Here is a 20,276-nt window from a genome sequence, read left to right as displayed (position 1 = left end):
AGTGACCATTACATTAGCACAGACATGCAGTTTTACTGATAAAGGTATACATTGCAGAAAAATAACGTGTGAAAATGTCATTTTCTAGTGTACCGATTTGTTTGAAAGTATTAAAATGTTTCCACCACACTTCAGAATTACCCAAAAATTTGCTTCATTTGTGTTTTTCCTATTTTGATACATTCTGAAATATCTGCACAGTTCATTTACAGACATGGGTGTTGCCTATACAAGATCTATTTTTTTTAGCTGTGTACTTGTTATGTTGTAGACCAGTGTGGCTGGTGTGGAGTATAGTTAAACGTTAGCGTTGTGGAGTGGTTTGGGTTGGGTTGGTGAAAATTGGAATGGGGTAGTTGGAGTTAGAATGGAATGGGTAGGTTGTGTTAGAGTAGAGAGGTATATTGGCGTATAGTGGAGCAGAGGTAGACTGAGTAATAGTGTGTCGGAGTGTGGTAAAATGGAGTGTAGTGTATTGTATTGGACTAGGTTAGAATGTTGTGGGGTGGATTGTATTGAGTTGGGGTTGAGTGGCGTGAGGTGGAGTAGATTGGGTTAAAGTGGTTGTGTAGTGGGTTAGATTGGAGTATGATATGTTGGAGTGAGGTAGATTGCTGAGGTGTATTTTGGAGTAGTGTAAGACTGTGGTAGGGTAGACTGTAGAGTGGTACATTGCATTGTAGTTGGTTAGCTGAAGTGTAGAACATTTTACTGTGGTGTGGTAGATTGGAATGCAGCAATTTGTAGTAAAGTGTGGTGGGATATGTTTGTGTAGAGGTGAGTGGAGCTTGTCTATTATGTTTCCCTATATGGAAATATTTAATTTAAATGTGACACTGGGTAAAGTAACTGGTGGATTTGCAAAAGCTCTGAAACTAATAGGACATGTTGTTTCGCCTGTGTGCTGAAAACAGAAGTGGATGCCTTCACTCCCAAGCCGAAAATCATTTGCTGTGTAGGCTTACAGCTGGACCTGGAGAAGGCACACCTTTGCTTTACTTGTAAGCAGTGCTGAATTTGAGACGGTGTTTTCCAGTGCAGGCACTACCACTTATTGTTGAGGGCCAGCACTTACTATTCTGCATTAGGCATTTACTGTGAGCAAAAGGCACATATGGGAAAAGCGGGGGAAGAGAAAAACGAAAAAGAGTCACAAAGTGAGGAAGAAGAAAGCTGCAAGAGTGAGCTGAAGAGGCCGGGAGTGGCTGTAAATGGCTTAAAGAGATCCCAAATGGCTGTAGAATTACGCTGCCTCAGTATTCAGTGCTCACACATTTAAATGCAACAGTCACATGTTTCAAAGGTGAGTTTTGGGCACTTATTTATAAATTAAGCACTGCTTGTAGGGAGGCACGGGCGATGAGAGGACCAAAATATTTCTAATAATGATTTAAACATATACATACGCTACACCACAAGTAACTGAGATAGCTCAGTGTGTTGAACGCATGCATCTAGATTAGAACAGAAAATGCACAGCACCAAATGAATCTGTTTTTCTTACTACTGTATGTGCAAAGAAAAACACTACTAGAGACTGTGTTGGCAAAAATTATAACATGGTAAACTGTCAGCAACACAAAAGCTAAACATAAATAATAAAAGTCCATAAGTCAAAGACCACCATAAGTTAGTGAAAAGGCAAAATAAAAAACGGAGGAAAGAGTAAACAGGCTGGCTGGCTCTTTAAACAGCGAGATGTTATCATGTGACAAAGTGAATAAATGGTAAACACTGTAAAATGCAGAAAATCACTATTTAAAACACTGCAGACAAGAGGAGAGCTGGACATAAATAACAAAATGACAAGTCGAAACATCAGCGTCTGTACGTGAAAAGGCAGAAACAACCGGATCAAAGAGTGTAAACAGGCTGGCTGGCTCTTTACTTACCAGAGATCTTTTCATATATTATAAATCTTTCTAGATTGAACGGCCTGTAAACACTGTAAATAAGGCCAAACACCATACAGTACACTGTCAGCAACATGGTGGTTTCCGGTGCGGGGCATCAGTACTACCTTGTCAGGGAAGGCACTTAGTTTTCTGCATCAGGCATTTACTGCGAATAAAATAAACATATAAGAAAGACGGGGTAAAGAGACAAACGAAAAAGCGTCACAAAAAAGAGAAAGCAAAAGAAATATATCCAAATTAATCATAGAACTCCATATACTTGTCCCAAAAAAAAAATGTTATTTAAAGTAACTGGTAAATATGTGAAGCACTGAAACTAACAAGGCACATTGTGGCTCCCACATGCTGAAAACAGAAGTGCATGCCTGCGCTCTTAAGTTGAAAATCAGTGTAGACTTGAAGCTGGGCCTGGAGAAGGCACACCTTTGGTGTACTTGTAAGCAGTGCTTAATTTGAGCCGGTGTTCTTGTACACAGTGCTTAATTTAAGCTGGTGCTTTCCGTTGCAGGGCACCAGTACTTCTTCTAAAGGGCCGACACTTATTTTCAGCATCAGGCACTTACTGCAAGCAAAAGACACATATGGGAAAATCAAGGGAAGAGAAAAATGAAAAAGCGGCACAAAGTCAGAAAGATGCAACAGTGAGCTGAAGGGGCAAGAAGTGGCTGTAAATGGATTAAAGAGGCACGAGATGCTTATAGGATTACAGTGTCTCTGCATGTAGTGTTTGCACATTTAAATGCAGCACCCGCGTGTTTTAATGGAGAGCTTTGTGGACCAGCATGTTTTTATTTATAAAACAGACTGAATAAAATGCATAAATAAATAAAAAATGTTCAAATATGTGTTTCCAATCTGTATTCCACTTTTAAGCAAACTGCAACCCATACTGTAAAATATTTCTTCAGGTTTATGAAATTTTCTTTAAGTAATTTGCATTAATGTACATTTTGCAAAAATAAAAAGCCACGCGCAAAAAGGGCCAAAACTGTTTAGTGAAACAAGTGGATTTTTAAACACCCACATTCTTAAAGCAAAAATATGTCTGAGAACGAATTAAACATACACATGAAGAACACGATTAGTGACTAAGATAGCTTAAATGGAGGAAGAGCAAAAAACGAAAAAGTGTCACAAAATGAGAACGCATAAAGCATAAAGCTACAAGTGTGAAATAAGGGGCAATATACATCCACTCAACAAACAAGCTAAATTCCAAAGAAAAAAGTAGGTCTGGTATGGCGGATAAAATCTACAACAGGAAGGACTACTTAGTCCATGCTCATAAAACCCATTAACACAGAGATCAACGAAAAACAAACAGGAAAACATGCCCCAAAACACGCACAAATAATTAAAAAGCAAGATAAAGTGACTGACAAGCACAAAAACAAACAAACGTCTGAGGAAAGTTAGAGGATGGGTGAAAGCACAAAAGACTTCAAAGCACAGTGCTAGCGCTGTGCAGGCGAAACCTAAACGTAACATTGTACAGCCTTCCTCAAGAACACTTCCAGTAGCCAGCATGATTGTCACATAAATCCTGTCAGTTTGAAGTCAGAGAAACAAAAGTAAACACCAAGCTCCCTGGAATATAGAGATTGACATTTGACCTCTGTCTTTGAATGTACAGTGTGAAAAAAAAATATTTTATGTGATCATACTTATGTACTAATGTGTGAAATGTTTTAATGATAAAATGTATGTAGGTTACAAAATTTGCCTTTATTATTGTCTACCATTGGATGCAAGGCCTGTGCACATGTTTTTATAAAAATGTACTAAAGTTGTAATGAATAACATGTCTCTTTAAGAGCATGTTCTCTGTAAATTAAATGGTGAAATATTATGAGTATTTCTTGTTTTCTACTGGGCCTCAAGCAGACAAGGCCACAGTGGGAAGTTATCTAACACTTGGTGTTCTTACTTTTGTTACCATTGTATGTTTTCATGTCTGTTGTTTAACAGACTCCATTCATTGAATTCACATATCTGTGTGTAGTTATGTTTCTAACTCATGTTTTTCTCTTGAGGATACTCAGTTTTCATTAACAACTGTCTTGCAGCATATTTGCAATGTGCCAAACAAAGGGCTTGCAGATCATAGTCGGAAGAAGAGGTGCACAAGATACATTTAGTATAGTTTGGAGTTACGTAAAAGATGGAAGAACCCAATCAACGCTTTGCAAGTTAAAATTGTATGTATTGCCGATATCTAATGTTTTTGTAATTGGATGTTCTTTCTTCGCCGGATGTGTTCAGCCAATAGCAAATGTTTAGCAAGTTTAATTTAATGTTTGAGGGTCAGTCTTCATTCATTCATTGTTTTATGGTTTCCAGAGACTTGACTTCGTATTCCTGGTGTGACCTGTCACTTTGACACTTCATGCTTTGCCAATCAGTCTACTAACATTCTGGTGCTTTATTATTTTCTGAGTTTACTATACCTGTTCAATACTGAACTAATGATCTGATGGTTTAGTAATGTATTAGTCCAAATTCTAAACCATCCCCCTTTACCCGATCCTATCCTGATGCGGGTGCTGATGTCCCCCTGATGAAGTAGAAGCTGTTCTGCTGATTACCTTAGGGATAGGTAAATGTATAATATATGTATTGTTGTTTGTCTTTTGTTTTTCAGGTACCACCTGCTAATGTTTAATACTGCTGCGATTTTGATAGCGCCATAATTAGATGTTTCCTAAATTAATGTTGCTAAACCTTTTGCATGAAGCCCAACATGCTAATCTGAAGTTAGTAAGGTGTTTTCTCTTTATCTATGACCTAATGTTTATTTGCTGAACCAATGTATGTCATATCGCTTGCTCAAATATTGCTGTTATTAATCAGGGTTTTCGCTACTGAAATTGTTGTTCTTATTGCTTTGTTTAAACTAATATTCTCTAATTGATTTGGACAGCCTGTGATGTTTCTTTACTTATATCATTTGGTGTTAATCGCAGGATGCTTGTTGAGCCAACACCGAGAATCAAACCTGCTTCCCCAGTTTCAAAGGTTAGGCCACATCCTCTCCTTGTGCTTGTGTTCTCTCTTTGACTTTAGACAACATTCAGAACTTTCAATTAAATTATACATTACAGGATCTCTGTTCAATAGTTAAGTTCTGAATTTCTGAACAAGGCCACAGTCCTCAATTTCCTCCCATTCGCCAAAGGCAGCACTGCTTCCTCCAACCCACCACCCAAAACACGACTGTAAGAAATTCCAGTATTAGTTGAGAGGGGTAGTCGCCTCAATTAATAATCACAATTCTTCTCAAGACGAACCACTAAAGTAGCTAATTAACCCGGGCTCACTCCATGGTACAAAGCAGCCAGGTTTAACTAAGAGGCAATGTGTTACATTTAGCAAAATACATTGCTGCTAAAATTTGATTCTGATGCAGTTAAAGTCCAATTTTGCTAATTTATGCTGCAACATCTTACATTTAATATATTTTAAAATGGTTAACACGCAATCTTAATTTTATGGCAAGACCGGAGGCTCATATTATGCATTTTCTTTTCTTGTTTAATAAACAGCAGCAGTCAAGAAAAATCACAACTCCCAGAAGGCCAAACACAAACAGGCCAATGGGAGACGAACAGTAGTCAATAGTATCCACCAATCACAGGCCAGTAAACCCCTAAATACCTATCTTGACTGTGAACAGCCCTCTTTTCTTGCTGCTCGCAGTCAAGATAAGTATTCCACAATTCTGCTTGTTTCATTATTTACTATATGCTAATGTTATGGTGTTTTATTATCTTTCTTTAATGTTTCTAACGCGCGCAGCTCTTAATTTACTGTTTGCCTTTTTCTAGTCGGCTCGTAGCCGCATTTCGGTTAAAGCGCGTCTTTCCTCACACGCGCGCTACTTATTGCCAGCATTCTAAACTGCTGTTTCCTTTCAGCGCGACTTCATTTCTCGTCGGCGCTTGAAAGGAACGGCGGTTTGTGTTTATTATCCCGTTTTCCACAGCGAAAATCTCTGTTTTACCTGCTGCTTCCACTCTTCCTGTTGTCGCTCCCAATATTCTCACCGGGACCAGTCCTTTTCTCCATCCCTAGGCGGAGCCAAGTTGGTCTATCCTCTGCTAGAGGAAATTTTAACCCTTTGTTGCCTGTTTCCCTCAAATTTCCAGTTTTTTCATATATATATAAGGGAAATGGAGGGTTCCCCTGTGAGAAAGAATGTCTCTGAGGAGGATGAGCAAATGAATGAGCAATTGACTGATTTTATTCAATGTTCTGTTCAGCAGGCTGTTTCAGCCTCTATCAATAAATTATCAAACAAATTGGAAAATTCTCTTTTAAGCTTGGTTTCTCAGACGATTTTGGCCCAATCTGCGGGGAAAAGCAGAAAGCGCCCTATCTCAAAAAAGATTCCCAAAAAGGCAGAGGACGCGGCTCCTCACAAGCCTCCTTTAAAGGAGGGTTCTTCAAATATAAAACCAAAATCGTCTCTTAAATGTTCTAGTAAATCCAAGCATATTTCTGCGCCTATTGTGATTTCCAATATCCTGGATACTGATGATGATGGTCCAGATTCTGTCTCTGATGCGGACAAATCTGATGATGCAGATTCTGAGTTTCCTCCTCCTCAAAAGAAACCGAAGCTTATGGCGCAAGAGGCTGGTCATCCTCTGGTAGTATCTGATGTGGAAGGTGTTCCTATGTTCAACCCAAATGATATTCACCATCCTAACTCTACGGAATGGTTTCCCACGGATCACGTGAGGGATTATGTAGCTTCTAGACTATGCACGTCTTTGGACAAGCAAACCAGGGCTAAACTACATTCTGAATGCCCTCGACCTTCCAAAATTACATCTACCCCAGCAATTGACCCTTCTCTTATAACTTTTTTTACCAAGTTCGGTAAAGACCCACGTAAGGGCGTGCACAAAGCCTGGTCCACATGTCAGGACAAGCTTTTAGATGTTGTGGGTCCTCTCACCCGTATATTCGATTTGGCTGGAGCTGCCCGCCTGGACAATTGTCCCATCGATCCAGTGGACTTGTCGTTATGGGTTCAGAGATCCTTTTGTTTGCTAGGTATTGCCAATGCTGCAATCACCCATGAACGAAGGAAAGGCCTTCTTCTGAAACTGGACCCTAAACTTGTCAATCTGGCAGTATCAGACCCAGGCATCAAGGCAGAAGGTCTCCTTTTTGGAGATTCCTTCATCAAGGAGTTAAGTAAATACGTGTCAACCTTTGCCTCATTGGACAAGGCACAACAGTCTCTCAAAAAGATGTTTAACAGTCTGGGTTTTGCCAGGGCCGTCAGAGGCAGAAATCGCTTTGCCGGCCGTTCCTACAGCAACCAGGGTTCACGTGGTGCCTTCTACGCCTCCTATCAGGAATACAGGCCACAATTGTATCCACAAAGGCGACGCGGTTTCCGCAACAAAGGCAACTGAGCTTCCAGACTCGCATCCCAAACCGGTAAGTCCTCTTTCTGGTCTTCCTATTATAGGGGGTCGTCTTCTTTTGTTTCTTCCAAAATGGCAGTCGATAACATCAGATCCATGGGTGGTAAACACTGTTCAAGGTTACACTATTGAGCTCTACTCAGAGCCTATTCAGCTTCATTTTCCTCAGCGTCCCAAATTATCTCAAGAGAGGACTTTGGCAATTTCGGCGGAAATCCAGGCTCTACTTCAAAAACACGCCATTGTTCCTTGCCAGTTAGACCCCACAGGTTTCATCAGTTCACTTTTTCTGGTTCAAAAGAAGAACAAAAAGATGCACCTAGTCATCAACTTGAAACATTTCAACCAATTTGTTGTTTATCGCCACTTCAAAATGGAGACTATTCTCCATCTCAGAGATTCTCTTCTTCAGGATGATCGGATGGTTCGTTTGGACCTCCAGGACGCTTACCTGTCAGTTCCTATGCACCCAGACTCCAGGAAATTCCTGCAGTTTGAATGGGAAAACCAATCTTACCATTTTTCCTCCCAACATTTCGGTCTCTTTTCAGCTCCCTGGTGCTTCACAAAACTCATGAGACCGGTCATAGCTTTCCTCAGAGCTCAAGGTGTCAGACTGATCATTTATCTAGACGATGTCCTTATTATGAATCAGAACCGTGCTCTACTTCAATCGCACCTTCTCTTGACTTGCACTCTTCTCACCGATTTGGGCTTCCTCATCAACAACGAAAACTCTTCCCTAGTTCCAGTCCAACGCATAAAGTTTCTGGGTTTTCTCGTAGATTCTGTCTCAGGTACTATTCATCTTCCTCCCGCAAAAGTAAAATCTATAAAATCCGAGATTCTTCAAACTCTACGCAAGTCCCTTATTTCCCTCAGATGTTTAGCAAGGATTGTAGGCTGCCTTCCTCTTCCATTCAGGCCATTTTTCCGGGTCCTCTTCATTACAGAGCCCTTCAAAGGCTCAAAATATGTAATCTTCAAAAAGGTCTGGCTGATACGGACAATGTTGTCTTAGATCACGATTCTCGCGCAGAACTCCAATGGTGGATAGACCATTCAGACGCCTGGAACGGCAGGACTATCTTTGCATCAGCCCCAGATCTAATATTAGAATCCGATGCAAGCCTCTCCAGTTGGGAAGCCCGGTGTGGTACAATCTCGATTGGAGGCACATGGTCTCTTCAGGAGTCACAGTTGCACATCAGTTGTTTAGAGATGCTTGACGGCTCTTTTGTAGTCAAAAGCCTGGCAAGAGACCAGGTGTGTTGTTCAGTTCTCAGGATGGACAACATATCAGCGGTCAGATATATCAACCGTCTGGGAGGCACAAGATCCAAACCTTTCGTGGAATTGGCAAAAGGGTTTTGGGAGTTTTGTTTTCAAAGAAGGATTTCGGTCCACGCAGAATACATCCCAGGCAATCTCAGTACGATAGCGGACAGGCATTCTCATTACCTTCAAGATTCCAGCGACTGGAAACTTCATCCCAACATTTTCCAGGCTATTTCTCACAAATAGGGTCCATTTCACATAGACCTTTTTGCATCACGTCTCAATACTCAGTTACCCCAATTCTTCAGCTGGCGTCCAGATCCGTTAGCTCTAGCCTTCGATGCTTTCTCTAAGGATTGGTCAGCATCTCTGAACTACGCCTTTTCTCCTTTCATCGTGATAAACAGGCTCTTAGCGCACATCAGACGTCAGCGAGCAATAGTAGTCCTCATTGCTCCCATTTGGCAATCCCAAGTGTGGTTCCCTTCTCTTCTAGAGTTGTCAATAGATTCCCTTTTCTCCTTCCCTCTTTTCTGGACCTTCTCACCAATCCCCTCGGTCTTCCTCACAACTTGATTCTAGGCAACCTTCTCTCCCTTTCAGCACGGAAATTGTCGGGGATTCCCAATCAGTCCCTGCTATTTCGGCAGAAGTTTCACACTTCATCGAACATTCCTGGGCAACAGGCACTAAAAAAGCCTATAGCTCAGCATTCTCCCTATGGCATAGCTGGTGCTTGGGAAGAAGTATCAATCCCCTTTCAGCAGATGTAACGTTTATAGTTAATTTCCTTACAGCTGAAGCTAGTAAAGGTAAGTCATATTGTACTATCAATCTTTACAGGTTGGCGATTTCTTCTCACCATCCTTACATCAACAGTAAGCCTGTTGGGGAACATCCTCTGGTTTGTCGTCTGTTGAAGGGAGTAATGTTTTCCAATCCTCCTTTACCGAAATACAGTTTGTTGTGGGATGTTAATGTTGTTTTTAATCTATTTTTATTTTGGCCTGATAACGTCATGCTTTCATTGAAAAAATTGTCAGCGAAGTTAGCTATGTTATTATGCCTAGTCTCTTTTAAACGTCTTTCTGATGTTAGAGCTCTTGATATCACTGCCCGTCATTTTATGGATCAAATCTGTTTATTGTTTCAACATACCAGCGTAGAAAATACAAAGCATTGCGGTATAACAAAGACAGCAGCAATTCTAGTCCAAAAGCATTTGAGCGGCCCATAGGGAACATCACCCGTGCAATCATATTAGAGGGGGCCTCTCCCTCCCCTCCCCCTCGTGATCCCAAGCACAGGTGAGTCACTTGCAGAAAACTGCTGCCCTGGAAAGCGAACTCCAGACAAAGTAAAACAAAACATATAACACCAACATTTCTTCCCTTGGTATGCCCCTCCATCCATCAATCTCTTCTCGTTCTCCCAAAGCTCTCTCCAGTAGACACCCTCCCAGCTGCCCGTCATTTTACCCCTTCAGGGGTTTTATTTAATATTCATAGAGGTACCAAAACTAATTTGACAACAGTATTTTATCCCTACTTTCCTGACCACCCTAAACTTTGTGTAGGTCAGTGTTTAAAGATATATGAACAACAAACAGCCGATTTGAGATCTTCCTCAGCTTCCCAACTCCTCACCTCCTTAAAAAAAAACTTTCAAACCTGTCTCCTCCCCAACTCTAGCTCTGGTTAAATGGATTATGTCCTTAGCAGGTATTGACACTTCCTCTTTCAGGCCCATTCTGCTAGAGGTACCATGGCTTCCAAAGCTTTTTGGGCTGGCTCTCGCTTGGAGGATATTCTAAAATCGGCTGATTGGTCTAATGATAATGTGTTTAAAGTCTTTTATTGCAAACCAATACAACATGTCGCTTTAGATGTTGTTAATTCGCTTTAAACTAGCGTAATAATAGCAGCCTCTGGTCTTGCCATAAAATGTAGATTTTCCTAGTAATTTATGAAAGAAAGTCTTAATTTTATTAAAGACACGGGGGTGAGTATTATCCTGCCTTAGCAAAAAATTATATAATTGTTTTCCCTCCCTTTAAGCATCAGCTATTCCTTCACAGTCTTCGTCATGAACATCATCCTTCAGTGGATCGTCACTGCTCATATCCATTTGCTTCTCTTCTCCAGCTTCACCGTCTCCATCTGGATGGCCTTCTTTCATCTTCTGAGATCCGGTTATTGAACTTTTGTCAAGACTTATTGGCTTTGGTTATGGCCTTTTGCATCATTTGTTCCATTTTACCTTTGTTTCATACTGTTTGACCCTCGCACAAGAAAAGAGGACTGTTCAGGTCAAGATAGGTATTTAGGGGTTTTCTGGCCTGTAATTGGTGGATACTATTGACTAATGTTTGTCTCTCATGGGCCTGTTTGTGTTTGGCCTTCTGGGAGTTGTGGTTTTTCTTGACTGCTGCTGTTTAATAAACAAGAAAAGAAAATGCATAATATTCGCCTCCGTGTCTTGAATAAAATTAAGCCTTTGTTTCATAAATTACTAGGAAAAACTACATTACATAAGCCAAGCCCCCTTTTGGAGAGCCCTCCGTTAACATTTTTCATGCCACTGAAGGCCTTTCGTGTAGGGTAAGCGTTTCGGTGTCCCGTGTCAGGGTAGTAAGCGCTATATAAATGACAGACCACAATAAACCCATTTCCTGGCTTACAATTATATACAACAGTCACAAGTCTGTGAAAGAAAGGGGACATCCCTGAAATCAACTTCTTGTCGCACGCTGCGAATACCGCGATCGGACGACCCTGTGAACATTACTCACCAAGCGTAGCAATCACTGCTCATCCACAGGGCTATCACTTTGACGCAGAAAGAGTTCCACTCGTCTAACCAGCACGAGTTGCAGGGTTCGGGTAGGGTCAACCACAATCCATAGTGATGGAAAAAGAGTAAAGGAATAAACCAAAATAGATACTAAGGAACCAACCAACAAGCTTTTCTTTTGAAAAAGCGTCCGAATCAAGCTCCACCCACAAACGGACACCTATGTTAATTTGCCGTAAGTGCGTTAGCGCTTTAATTGAAAAGCTAAAGTGATAACTTAACTGAGACCTGAGACTTTGAAAGTTACCATGGCGCTACTTGACAGCAAATAAATCTATAATTCCCGTTACTTTTCTCGGGTTGATTTGAAAAATGTTGAGCCTGATCCAAAGATGGACGCAAACCTTACGTACGCTTAGCCTAGATGTTTGAAGTGCGCATGCTGTAGGTTGTCCTTCTTCCTTTTCCACGAAGTTGAAAGGTCAACACAACGTAGGTGCATCAACACCCGGCACGAGAGAGGAGCCTACTCCACCGCCTCCATGGGTTCCTCCAAGAAGCACCGCAAGGATGGCGAAGAACGACACCGCGAGCACAAGAAACATAAACATCGGGATAAGGAGCGCGGGGCTCGTAAGCGTTCCCGGGAACGTGGTGGTCGCGACCGAAAGGCTAGCCGAGGGAGTTCTGCTGTTGACGGGGGACCGCCAGCTTCTGCTGTAATTTCTCCTGTGAGCTCAAGTCGGAAAGTAAAGAAGGAGAAGCTAGACCCAGGATACGATCCGCAAGCGCAGGGTGAGAATGATTAGGTATCGCATCCTTAACGGGTGAGGAATGTACCGTCCTGACACTTGTTTTGCTAGTGAAGCCCGAGGTCTTGCTGAATGATGCTCACCCTGGGAGAAAGTTGCACCACTAGTGGTACGATACTCCATGTGTGTATGAACAGCTAGCACTGAATCCTTTATTAAGTTGTTTTACAGTTTTTATGTTCAATGGTAATGGGTATATTCGATGTTCAGTAGTTAAGCCACGAGAGTTTGAGTACCGCACACAATTAATGTCTAAATGAACATGTGGGACTGTGCAGCTTGTGAGCTGTACAGTCTACCTCTGAGCTTTTAGTGAATTATGTTTATGCATGTTGTGATTGTATAGCAGGTGCACCTGACGATCACTGAGTGAATCTTTGAGGGTGTTATTACAATACATTCGTGACTGACAAGCGGTGCGAGATATAGGGGCAACCGGATATAAAGCCTGTGAATGGTGTAGTCTGCGAAAAGCTGGAACATTGCCTGCTTTAGTATGGACGGTATCTAGTTCGATATTTTATGAGTATTTGGAGAGTGCGCATCTCAACCAGGGGGGTATCTATACGCTCGAAAGGAGGTACTGTGTCGGCTCTCTACTCTCCTCCCACTCCGCTTGTGCCTATATCATCCTGGTTTACCATCTTTCAACAACTTTATCCAATTTCACGCCCCTTAAGAATCTAATTCCTCTTTCTGTCCCGCGTTGTTGTTTTATTGTTCTTGCACGTCAATTACTATATTGTTCCGTATATACTAGGTGAGTCTGGTAAAGCGCCCATATAACCTAGGGTCCTGTATAGGTTAATACAAGTTATGAATAAACCTGTGATATACTGCATCTCACCTTCAGCGTAGTGGTGCTCAGCTGCTGAGGGCTTTCCTGCTACATTCAGCAAGATATTCTAATGCCGAGTCGATGATAAATTACAGTTCTTTCAATTTGAACATGTGAGGGGTTGTATCCTGTGTACAGCCTAGTACTTACGGGTCCTTTCAGTATGCATTTTGTATTCGCAATAGTTGGCTTCCTAAAAACCTGATTTGTCCTTTACAACCCTGGCCCTGAACCATTGAGGCTTACGCACATCACACAACTAGTAAGGAACAAGCACTTATGTCCCTTTTACCATGGGCAACCTTTGACCCTGCTTCTGCAGACAGGTTGCTCCCCGCTCCGCGCCACCTCCATCCCGTTTCATTTGCCTGATTCTCTTTTCCGCCGCTGCGGCGCCTCCCTCCTCCTTCTCACTGTTTCCTTGCCTGATTCTCTTTTCCCGCCGCTGCGGCGCCTCCCTCCTCCTTCTCACCGTTTCCTTGCCTGATTCTCTTTTCCCGCCGCTGCGGCGCCTCCCTCCTCCTTCTCACCGTTTCCTTGCCTGATTCTCTTTTCCCGCCGCTGCGGCGCCTCCCTCCTCCTTCTCACCGTTTCCTTGCCTGATTCTCTTTTCCCGCCGCTGCGGCGCCTCCCTCCTCCTTCTCACCGTTTCCTTGCCTGATTCTCTTTTCCCGCCGCTGCGGCGCCTCCCTCCTCCTTCTCACCGTTTCCTTGCCTGATTCTCTTTTCCCGCCGCTGCGGCGCCTCCCTCCTCCTTCTCACCGTTTCCTTGCCTGATTCTCTTTTCCCGCCGCTGCGGCGCCTCCCTCCTCCTTCTCACCGTTTCCTTGCCTGATTCTCTTTTCCCGCCGCTGCGGCGCCTCCCTCCTCCTTCTCACCGTTTCCTTGCCTGATTCTCTTTTCCCGCCGCTGCGGCGCCTCCCTCCTCCTTCTCACCGTTTCCTTGCCTGATTCTCTTTTCCCGCCGCTGCGGCGCCTCCCTCCTCCTTCTCACCGTTTCCTTGCCTGATTCTCTTTTCCCGCCGCTGCGGCGCCTCCCTCCTCCTTCTCACCGTTTCCTTGCCTGATTCTCTTTTCCCGCCGCTGCGGCGCCTCCCCCCTCCTTCTCACCGTTTCCTTGCCTGATTCTCTTTTCCCGCCGCTGCGGCGCCTCCCCCCTCCTTCTCACCGTTTCCTTGCCTGATTCTCTTTTCCCGCCGCTGCGGCGCCTCCCCCCACCTTCTCACCGTTTCCTTGCCTGATTCTCTTTTCCCGCCGCTGCGGCGCCTCGCGCCTCCCCCCACCTTCTCACGTTTCCTTGCCTGATTCTCTTTTTCCGCTGCTGCGGCCCCTCCCGCCTTCCCCCTCCTTCTCACCGTTTTCTTGCCTGATTCTCTTTTCCCGCCGCTGTGGCCCCACCCCCCAGCCCTCTCATTTGCCAGGGCCTCCCAGCTGCCACTTCCACCCTCCCCTCCTTTTATGGCAGCTGCGGCGCGGTAGCAGGGAGAAACCTTTGACCCTGCTTCTGCAGGCAGGTCACTCCCCGCTCTGCGCCACCTCCATCTCGTTTCATTTGCCTGATTCTCTTTTCCCGCCGCTCCAGCTCCTCCTGCCTCCCCCCCCCTCCTCACCGTTTCCTTGCCTGATTCTCTTTTCCCGCTGCTGCGTCCCATGCGGCCCCTCCCCCAACCCTCTCTTTCGCCAGGCCCTCCCAGCTGCCGCACCCATCGCCAGAACCCCTGGCCCCGGCAACAGCCACCCCATCAGCATTCGCTATAATGCCGACACCCTCCGCGCACTCCAACACCAGCCAAGACACCATCTGCTTCCAGGCCTCTCCAAAGAGCACACACGGACCCTTCTCCTGCCACAACTGCAGCTTCACCTGCAACAGAGCCCACAAACCTCCTAGGATCAAGACCAACCACTTTTGTTGCATACTCCTCAACACCCGCTCAGCACGCCATCGAAATCTGGGACCTGCTCGACTCCACCTCCCCGGACATGACCTTTCTAACCGAAACTTGGTGGAATGACTCCTCAGCACCCGACATCACCATAGCCATCCCGAACGGATACAAAGTCGCTCGCCGAGACCGCACCAACAGAACCGGAGGAGGCATAGCCATTGTCCACAAAGCCACCCTTGAAGTCAGAACCACCCTGGATGACTCCTTCACTTCCAAGTCCGCACCGACCCCAACACCACGATCAGAGGAACACTCATCTATAGACTCTCAGGACCCAGGGCACCTTTCAGCAACGCCATCGCCGACCTGGCCACCACCCATGCACACGCCTCCATGGACTACATCCTCTTCAGGGACCTGAACTTTCACCTTGAAAACAACAATGACACCAACTCCACCACCCTGACCGAAAACCTCGCCAACCTCTGCTTCACACAGCTCGTCGACACACCCACCCACACAGCCGGTCACACTCTTGACCTCATCTTCTCCACAAGCAACCATGTCACCGTCAACCATACCACTGAACTCTACTGGACCGACCACCACTGCATCCACTTCACCTTCAAGAAACGGACAGAACACCACCGCACCGAACAACCACCACACCGTCGATGGGGCAAAGTCACAGAATTTCAACTAACCAACGCCCTAGCCCAGAAACCGCCCGTCAACCCGACCGACCCTGACATCGCAGCACACAACCTCAAGCTATGGATCAACGACTGCGCCGACTGCCTTGCTCCACTCAGAAAACCCTCCAACAACCATATCAACAAATAAGCCACCTGGTTCACCGACGACCTCCAAACGCCACTGCCGAAAAGGATCTGAAAAACTTCCGGCCCATCTCTCTGCTCCCTTTCCCAGCGAAGGTCATCGAGAAAATTGTTAACACTCAGCTCACTCGGTACCTCGAAGACAACAACATCCTCGACCTCTCCCAGTCCGGCTTCAGACACAACCACAGCACCGAAACCGCCTTCCTCGCCACCACAGACATCAGAAGCCACCTCGACAATGGAGAAATATCAGCCCTCATCCTCCTAGACCTATCAGCTGCCTTTGACACAGTCTGTCACCACACCCTAAAATCCCGCCTCCACGCAGCAGTAATCAAGGGCCAGGCCCTTGAATGGACCGCACCCTTCCTCGTCGGCAGAACTCAGAGTCCGCCTACCCCGTACCAATCCAAAGCCTTCAACATCATCTGCGGCATACCCCAGGACTCATCCCTCAGACCAACGCTGTTCAACATCTACATGGGCCCCCCTCGCACAAGTGGCCCGTCAGCACAACCTCAACATCATCTCCTACACCAACGACACCCAACTCATCCTCTCCCTCACCAAGGACCCGCACACCGCCAAAATCAACCTCCATGAGGGGCTAAAAGCCATCGCCGACTGGATGAGAGACAGCCGGCTAAAACTAAACTCAGACAAAACAGAGGTCCTCATCCTTGGGCGCACCCCCTCCGCCTGGGACAACTCATAGTGGCTGACCACGCTGGGCCCCCCCACCGACAGCGCACAAAACCTCGGCTTCACCCTCGACTCCTCACTCTCCATATCAAAGCAGGTCAGCGCCATCTCCTCCTCCTGCTACAACATTCTCTGCATGCTTTGCAGAGTTTACAAATGGATCCCAAGAAAAACAGTAACCCAGGCCCTCGTCAGCAGCAGACTCGACTACGGCAACGCCCTCTACACCGGCATCTCATCCAATCTCCTCCAACGCATCCAAAACTCCTCCGCCTGACTCATCCCTCCCCACTGCCACATCACCTCCCACCTAAGAGACCTTCACTGGCTACCCGTCAACAAGAGGATCACCTTCAAGCTCCTCACCCCCCATGCACACAAGGCACTCCACAACACCGGACCATCATAGCTGAACAACAGACTCAGCTTCTACACCCCCACCCAGCATCTCCGCTCCGCCTCCATCCCCTGCATCCGACGCAAATCTTCCGGCGGCAGATCATTCTCGTACCTCGCTGCCAAGACCTGGAACAGTAGCAGCACCCCCGCACCTTGAAACCCTCACGGGTATGTAACACGCTTTACTGATTGATTGATTGACATCTCCTTATCGAACCTGTTAGTACTAGTATCTACCTGCTGTGTAACTGGCAACTAAATCGTCAAGTTGTGTTTTTAGTTGTATTTGAAAGGGTGGGTCTGAAATTGATGCAAAAGGTTGATATCCTTCACTGGCAGAAGTGCAGCAAATTTACGATATTTTTTAACAAGTGTAAGTTACAAAACGGCGAATGGCCGATATGTAGGGTGTTTGACCTTATTTGGAGAGGGGATTTTATGGGCAAATGTTTTTTTGTAAGGGGGACCTTTTGGCAAAGTGGAAGGAATGGAAAAGTTTGAATTTCAGCTTATTATTTTGTACCTATAAAGTCTTGATCCACTGGTCAGTTCCAGCTAGATCTAAAGTGCAGATGCAAGTTGCTAACCATATCTGGGGACAGCTAGACCTTAATCTGTGGGTTTGAAGATTAAGAATATTTTAAGAAATTAGAGGTAGATGATGTATGAGCTGTCTGCTGACCCAATTTCTTGCCATTGGAGCCTGGTGCGAGAGCAGGGCTTTCATTTAGAGTTGATACACATAAAATATATTTTGATGCTATTTTGATGAAGGTCATGAGCACTTGTGATTCGTGGCCGTGACAAAGGGCTTGACATGCTTTGCGATTGCTGTTGAAGCACACATTGAGTCATAAGATTGGAATGGTAAGCAGTGTCTAATTTTGGGGTGGTGTAGTTATATGCTAAGTGATGGGTAGATGTAGCTGATGTTGATTGAATGAATTTCACAGTTTGACCTTTTATGCGAAAGGAAGCCTGCGACCTATGGAAAGTGGGAGTCAACTACTTCTTGAGAGAGGGAGTTCAGTAACATTTTTTGCTCTGCAATTTGAAAGGACCAATGGTAGTACTGCATCAATTTCTATGCGATTAAAATTCCTTGTCCCACATTTTGCCATGCACAGTGCAGTTTTGGTTGCATGGCTCAGGAAGGAGTTTAGATTTGAGTAGGTATAATGGGTCTATTTTAGTTAGATTACGGTAGTGATTTAATATAACATTGCAAGATTTGGTATTATTTATTGCAGCCGATGATTTGGACCGTTTCTTGTCTCCCGGAGTTCATATTCTTTCTAGTTAGTTCAGTTTGCTACATTAATTTTTTTTGCTATAATTGCTTCTTGTTGTTTAGAAAGATGGCGATGAGCCTGGAATAGCTACCGCCTTTTGCCTTGAGCATATCATTGTGTCCAATGAGGTATTCGCTCTACAATTTCCTCTTCAAGGAAACCTTGGTAACAACTAACTCTCCAAACATGTAACAGAATTGGTGTCCATGTCTGCTACTGTGCTGTGCGATAACTTTATTTATTTTTTTTGCTCTATTTATGACCACACGTGGTATGCAAATAATTAATGACATTGAAAAGTGGCTTTCCAATACTTTTGCTACTCAAACACCATAAGTGAATGCTTTACTAAAAAGAAGCGCAATTCTCATGCGTGCTATTTTCCCACTTCCTCTGGGATTACTCAGTGAGGGCCTTTCAGTTGTTTGTAACACACCTTCAAGGTACCCCTGACTTATTTCTTTTTAGAACTATTGGACGCTTAAAACTGTTACTGTACATTCATAAAGAAGGAAAGGATCCCGTTCAATCTAAAAACTACAGACCTATTTCTTTAATAAATGTGGGTTATAAAATATTCGCAAACATTTTTAGCCTCTCGGTTTGAAGATTTCCTTCCCCATATTATAGGTGAAGAGCAATCAGGTTTTATAAAACGTCAATTCATTTCTGATAATACTAGATTGGGTCTCAGTGTCTTAAGTAGAACCCCTCTTCTTAAATCTCCACTTGCAGCCATAACTATTGATGTAGAAAAAGCATTTGATAGGGTGAGTATATCAAATCTTTAACGTGGCATGGATATGGTCCGAAAATTACTGCTCTCATTTCACTGTTATATGATGCTCCAAAAATATTTTTGGGAAATACTGGCGTGCACCAACACATTTTGGTAAATGACGCTTCTAAGAAATAGCACCTAAAAGTTCACAGTAGCAAAACATTTTTTTTCTGACGTATTTTGAAAGTAAAGAATCGTCACTCTTGCTTACAAGCTTCTGCAAACATTTGCACCTAATCAATAATTATTGTTAAACTTTTCAAACATGTATGTGCACTTTTTTTTTTTTTTTTTTTACCCGAACCACTGTTAGTAGTGCAGTGTGACCATAAAACGTTTATTTACAGCGCTAACCCTAATAATCAAGGGTTTTCATTAATGAACCATAAACACAAGCTCGAACAGCGTTAACATATGGATACACACAATACCTCAACTGCAGACAGTTCACTTCTCTGTAAGTTGGCAGCCAAAGGGTTTGTGCTGCCGCAGGTTGGGTCTAGTTGTCCTAAGGACAAAACAAACATGAAAACTTGTTGCCCTTGACATCAGACAATATGTCCTGGGCGTCGGGCGATAGGAATTCCACATCCCTGACTCAGACATGTTTCTGCCCTCCTGCTGCTTGATCTAATCAAGTCCAGGAAGGCAGAACAAAGGATTTCCTTTGGGAGAGGGGTGTAACACCCTCTCCCTTTGGAAATAGGCGTGACTGGCTTGGGAGGGGTAGGCCCTCTAAGCCACTAGTTTTGCTTTGAAGGACACATTTGGTGCCTTCCGTGCATAAACCAGTCCACACTGGTTCAGGGACCCCCACTTCCTGCTCTGGCGTGAAACTGGACAATGGAAAGGGGAGTGACCACTCCCCTATCCATCACCACCCCAGAGGGTCCCTGGGTTCTGTCATCTTGGTTCCAAGGTTGGCAGGGAACTCTGGGAGCATCTGAGTGGCCAGGCTAGGCAGGTGACTTCAGAGGCACCCTCTGATAGGTAATTACCTGGTTAGGTGACCAAACCCCCTCTGTGGGCTATAAATTGTCTTCCACTGGGTTGGGTCTTCAGATTTGGCTTGCAAGACTCCAGCAGGATTACTGCAACCTCTGCTTCGACTTCTGGACTCTGGAACCGCGACTGGACCCTCCAGGAACCTACAAGCTGCATATCCACGAGGAAGACTCTTCTGCAACATTGTATCCGGAACTCCTGACAACATTGCAACATTTCCCCAGCTGTGCACTCTAAGAAGACTGCAACTCTTCAGCCTGTACAAGAAGAAGAAGGAATCTCTCTTGGGAT

The 20,276-nt window shown here is 44.5% G+C and overlaps 2 protein-coding genes across 3 annotated transcripts in view; one reads left to right on the top strand and one right to left on the bottom strand.

The window, feature by feature from the left end:
- Window positions 1-11,855, bottom strand: part of LOC138259891 (piggyBac transposable element-derived protein 4-like) — a 45,255-nt gene extending 33,400 nt beyond the window's left edge. The window contains exons 1-2 of one of the 2 annotated variants that reach the window (XM_069207849.1): window positions 11,424-11,855; window positions 1,893-2,061 (exon numbers count right to left, since the gene is read on the bottom strand). The gene's annotated coding sequence lies outside the window, so the exon portion shown is untranslated. The remainder of the gene's footprint in view (window positions 1-1,892; window positions 2,062-11,423) is intronic. The other variant, XM_069207848.1, reaches the window with a different exon arrangement.
- Window positions 11,856-11,887: 32 nt separating this feature from the next.
- Window positions 11,888-20,276, top strand: part of SART1 (spliceosome associated factor 1, recruiter of U4/U6.U5 tri-snRNP) — a 748,174-nt gene continuing 739,785 nt past the window's right edge. The window contains exon 1 of the mRNA XM_069207847.1: window positions 11,888-12,220. Coding sequence (XP_069063948.1) covers window positions 11,968-12,220 — 253 coding nt within the window. The 5' untranslated portion in view covers window positions 11,888-11,967. The remainder of the gene's footprint in view (window positions 12,221-20,276) is intronic.

Source organism: Pleurodeles waltl, chromosome 9 (genome assembly GCF_031143425.1).
Source record: "Pleurodeles waltl isolate 20211129_DDA chromosome 9, aPleWal1.hap1.20221129, whole genome shotgun sequence".
NCBI classification, from domain to species: domain Eukaryota; kingdom Metazoa; phylum Chordata; class Amphibia; order Caudata; family Salamandridae; genus Pleurodeles; species Pleurodeles waltl.
Note: the sequence above shows the minus strand (reverse complement) of the source record. Positions and strands in the feature narration are given on the sequence as shown.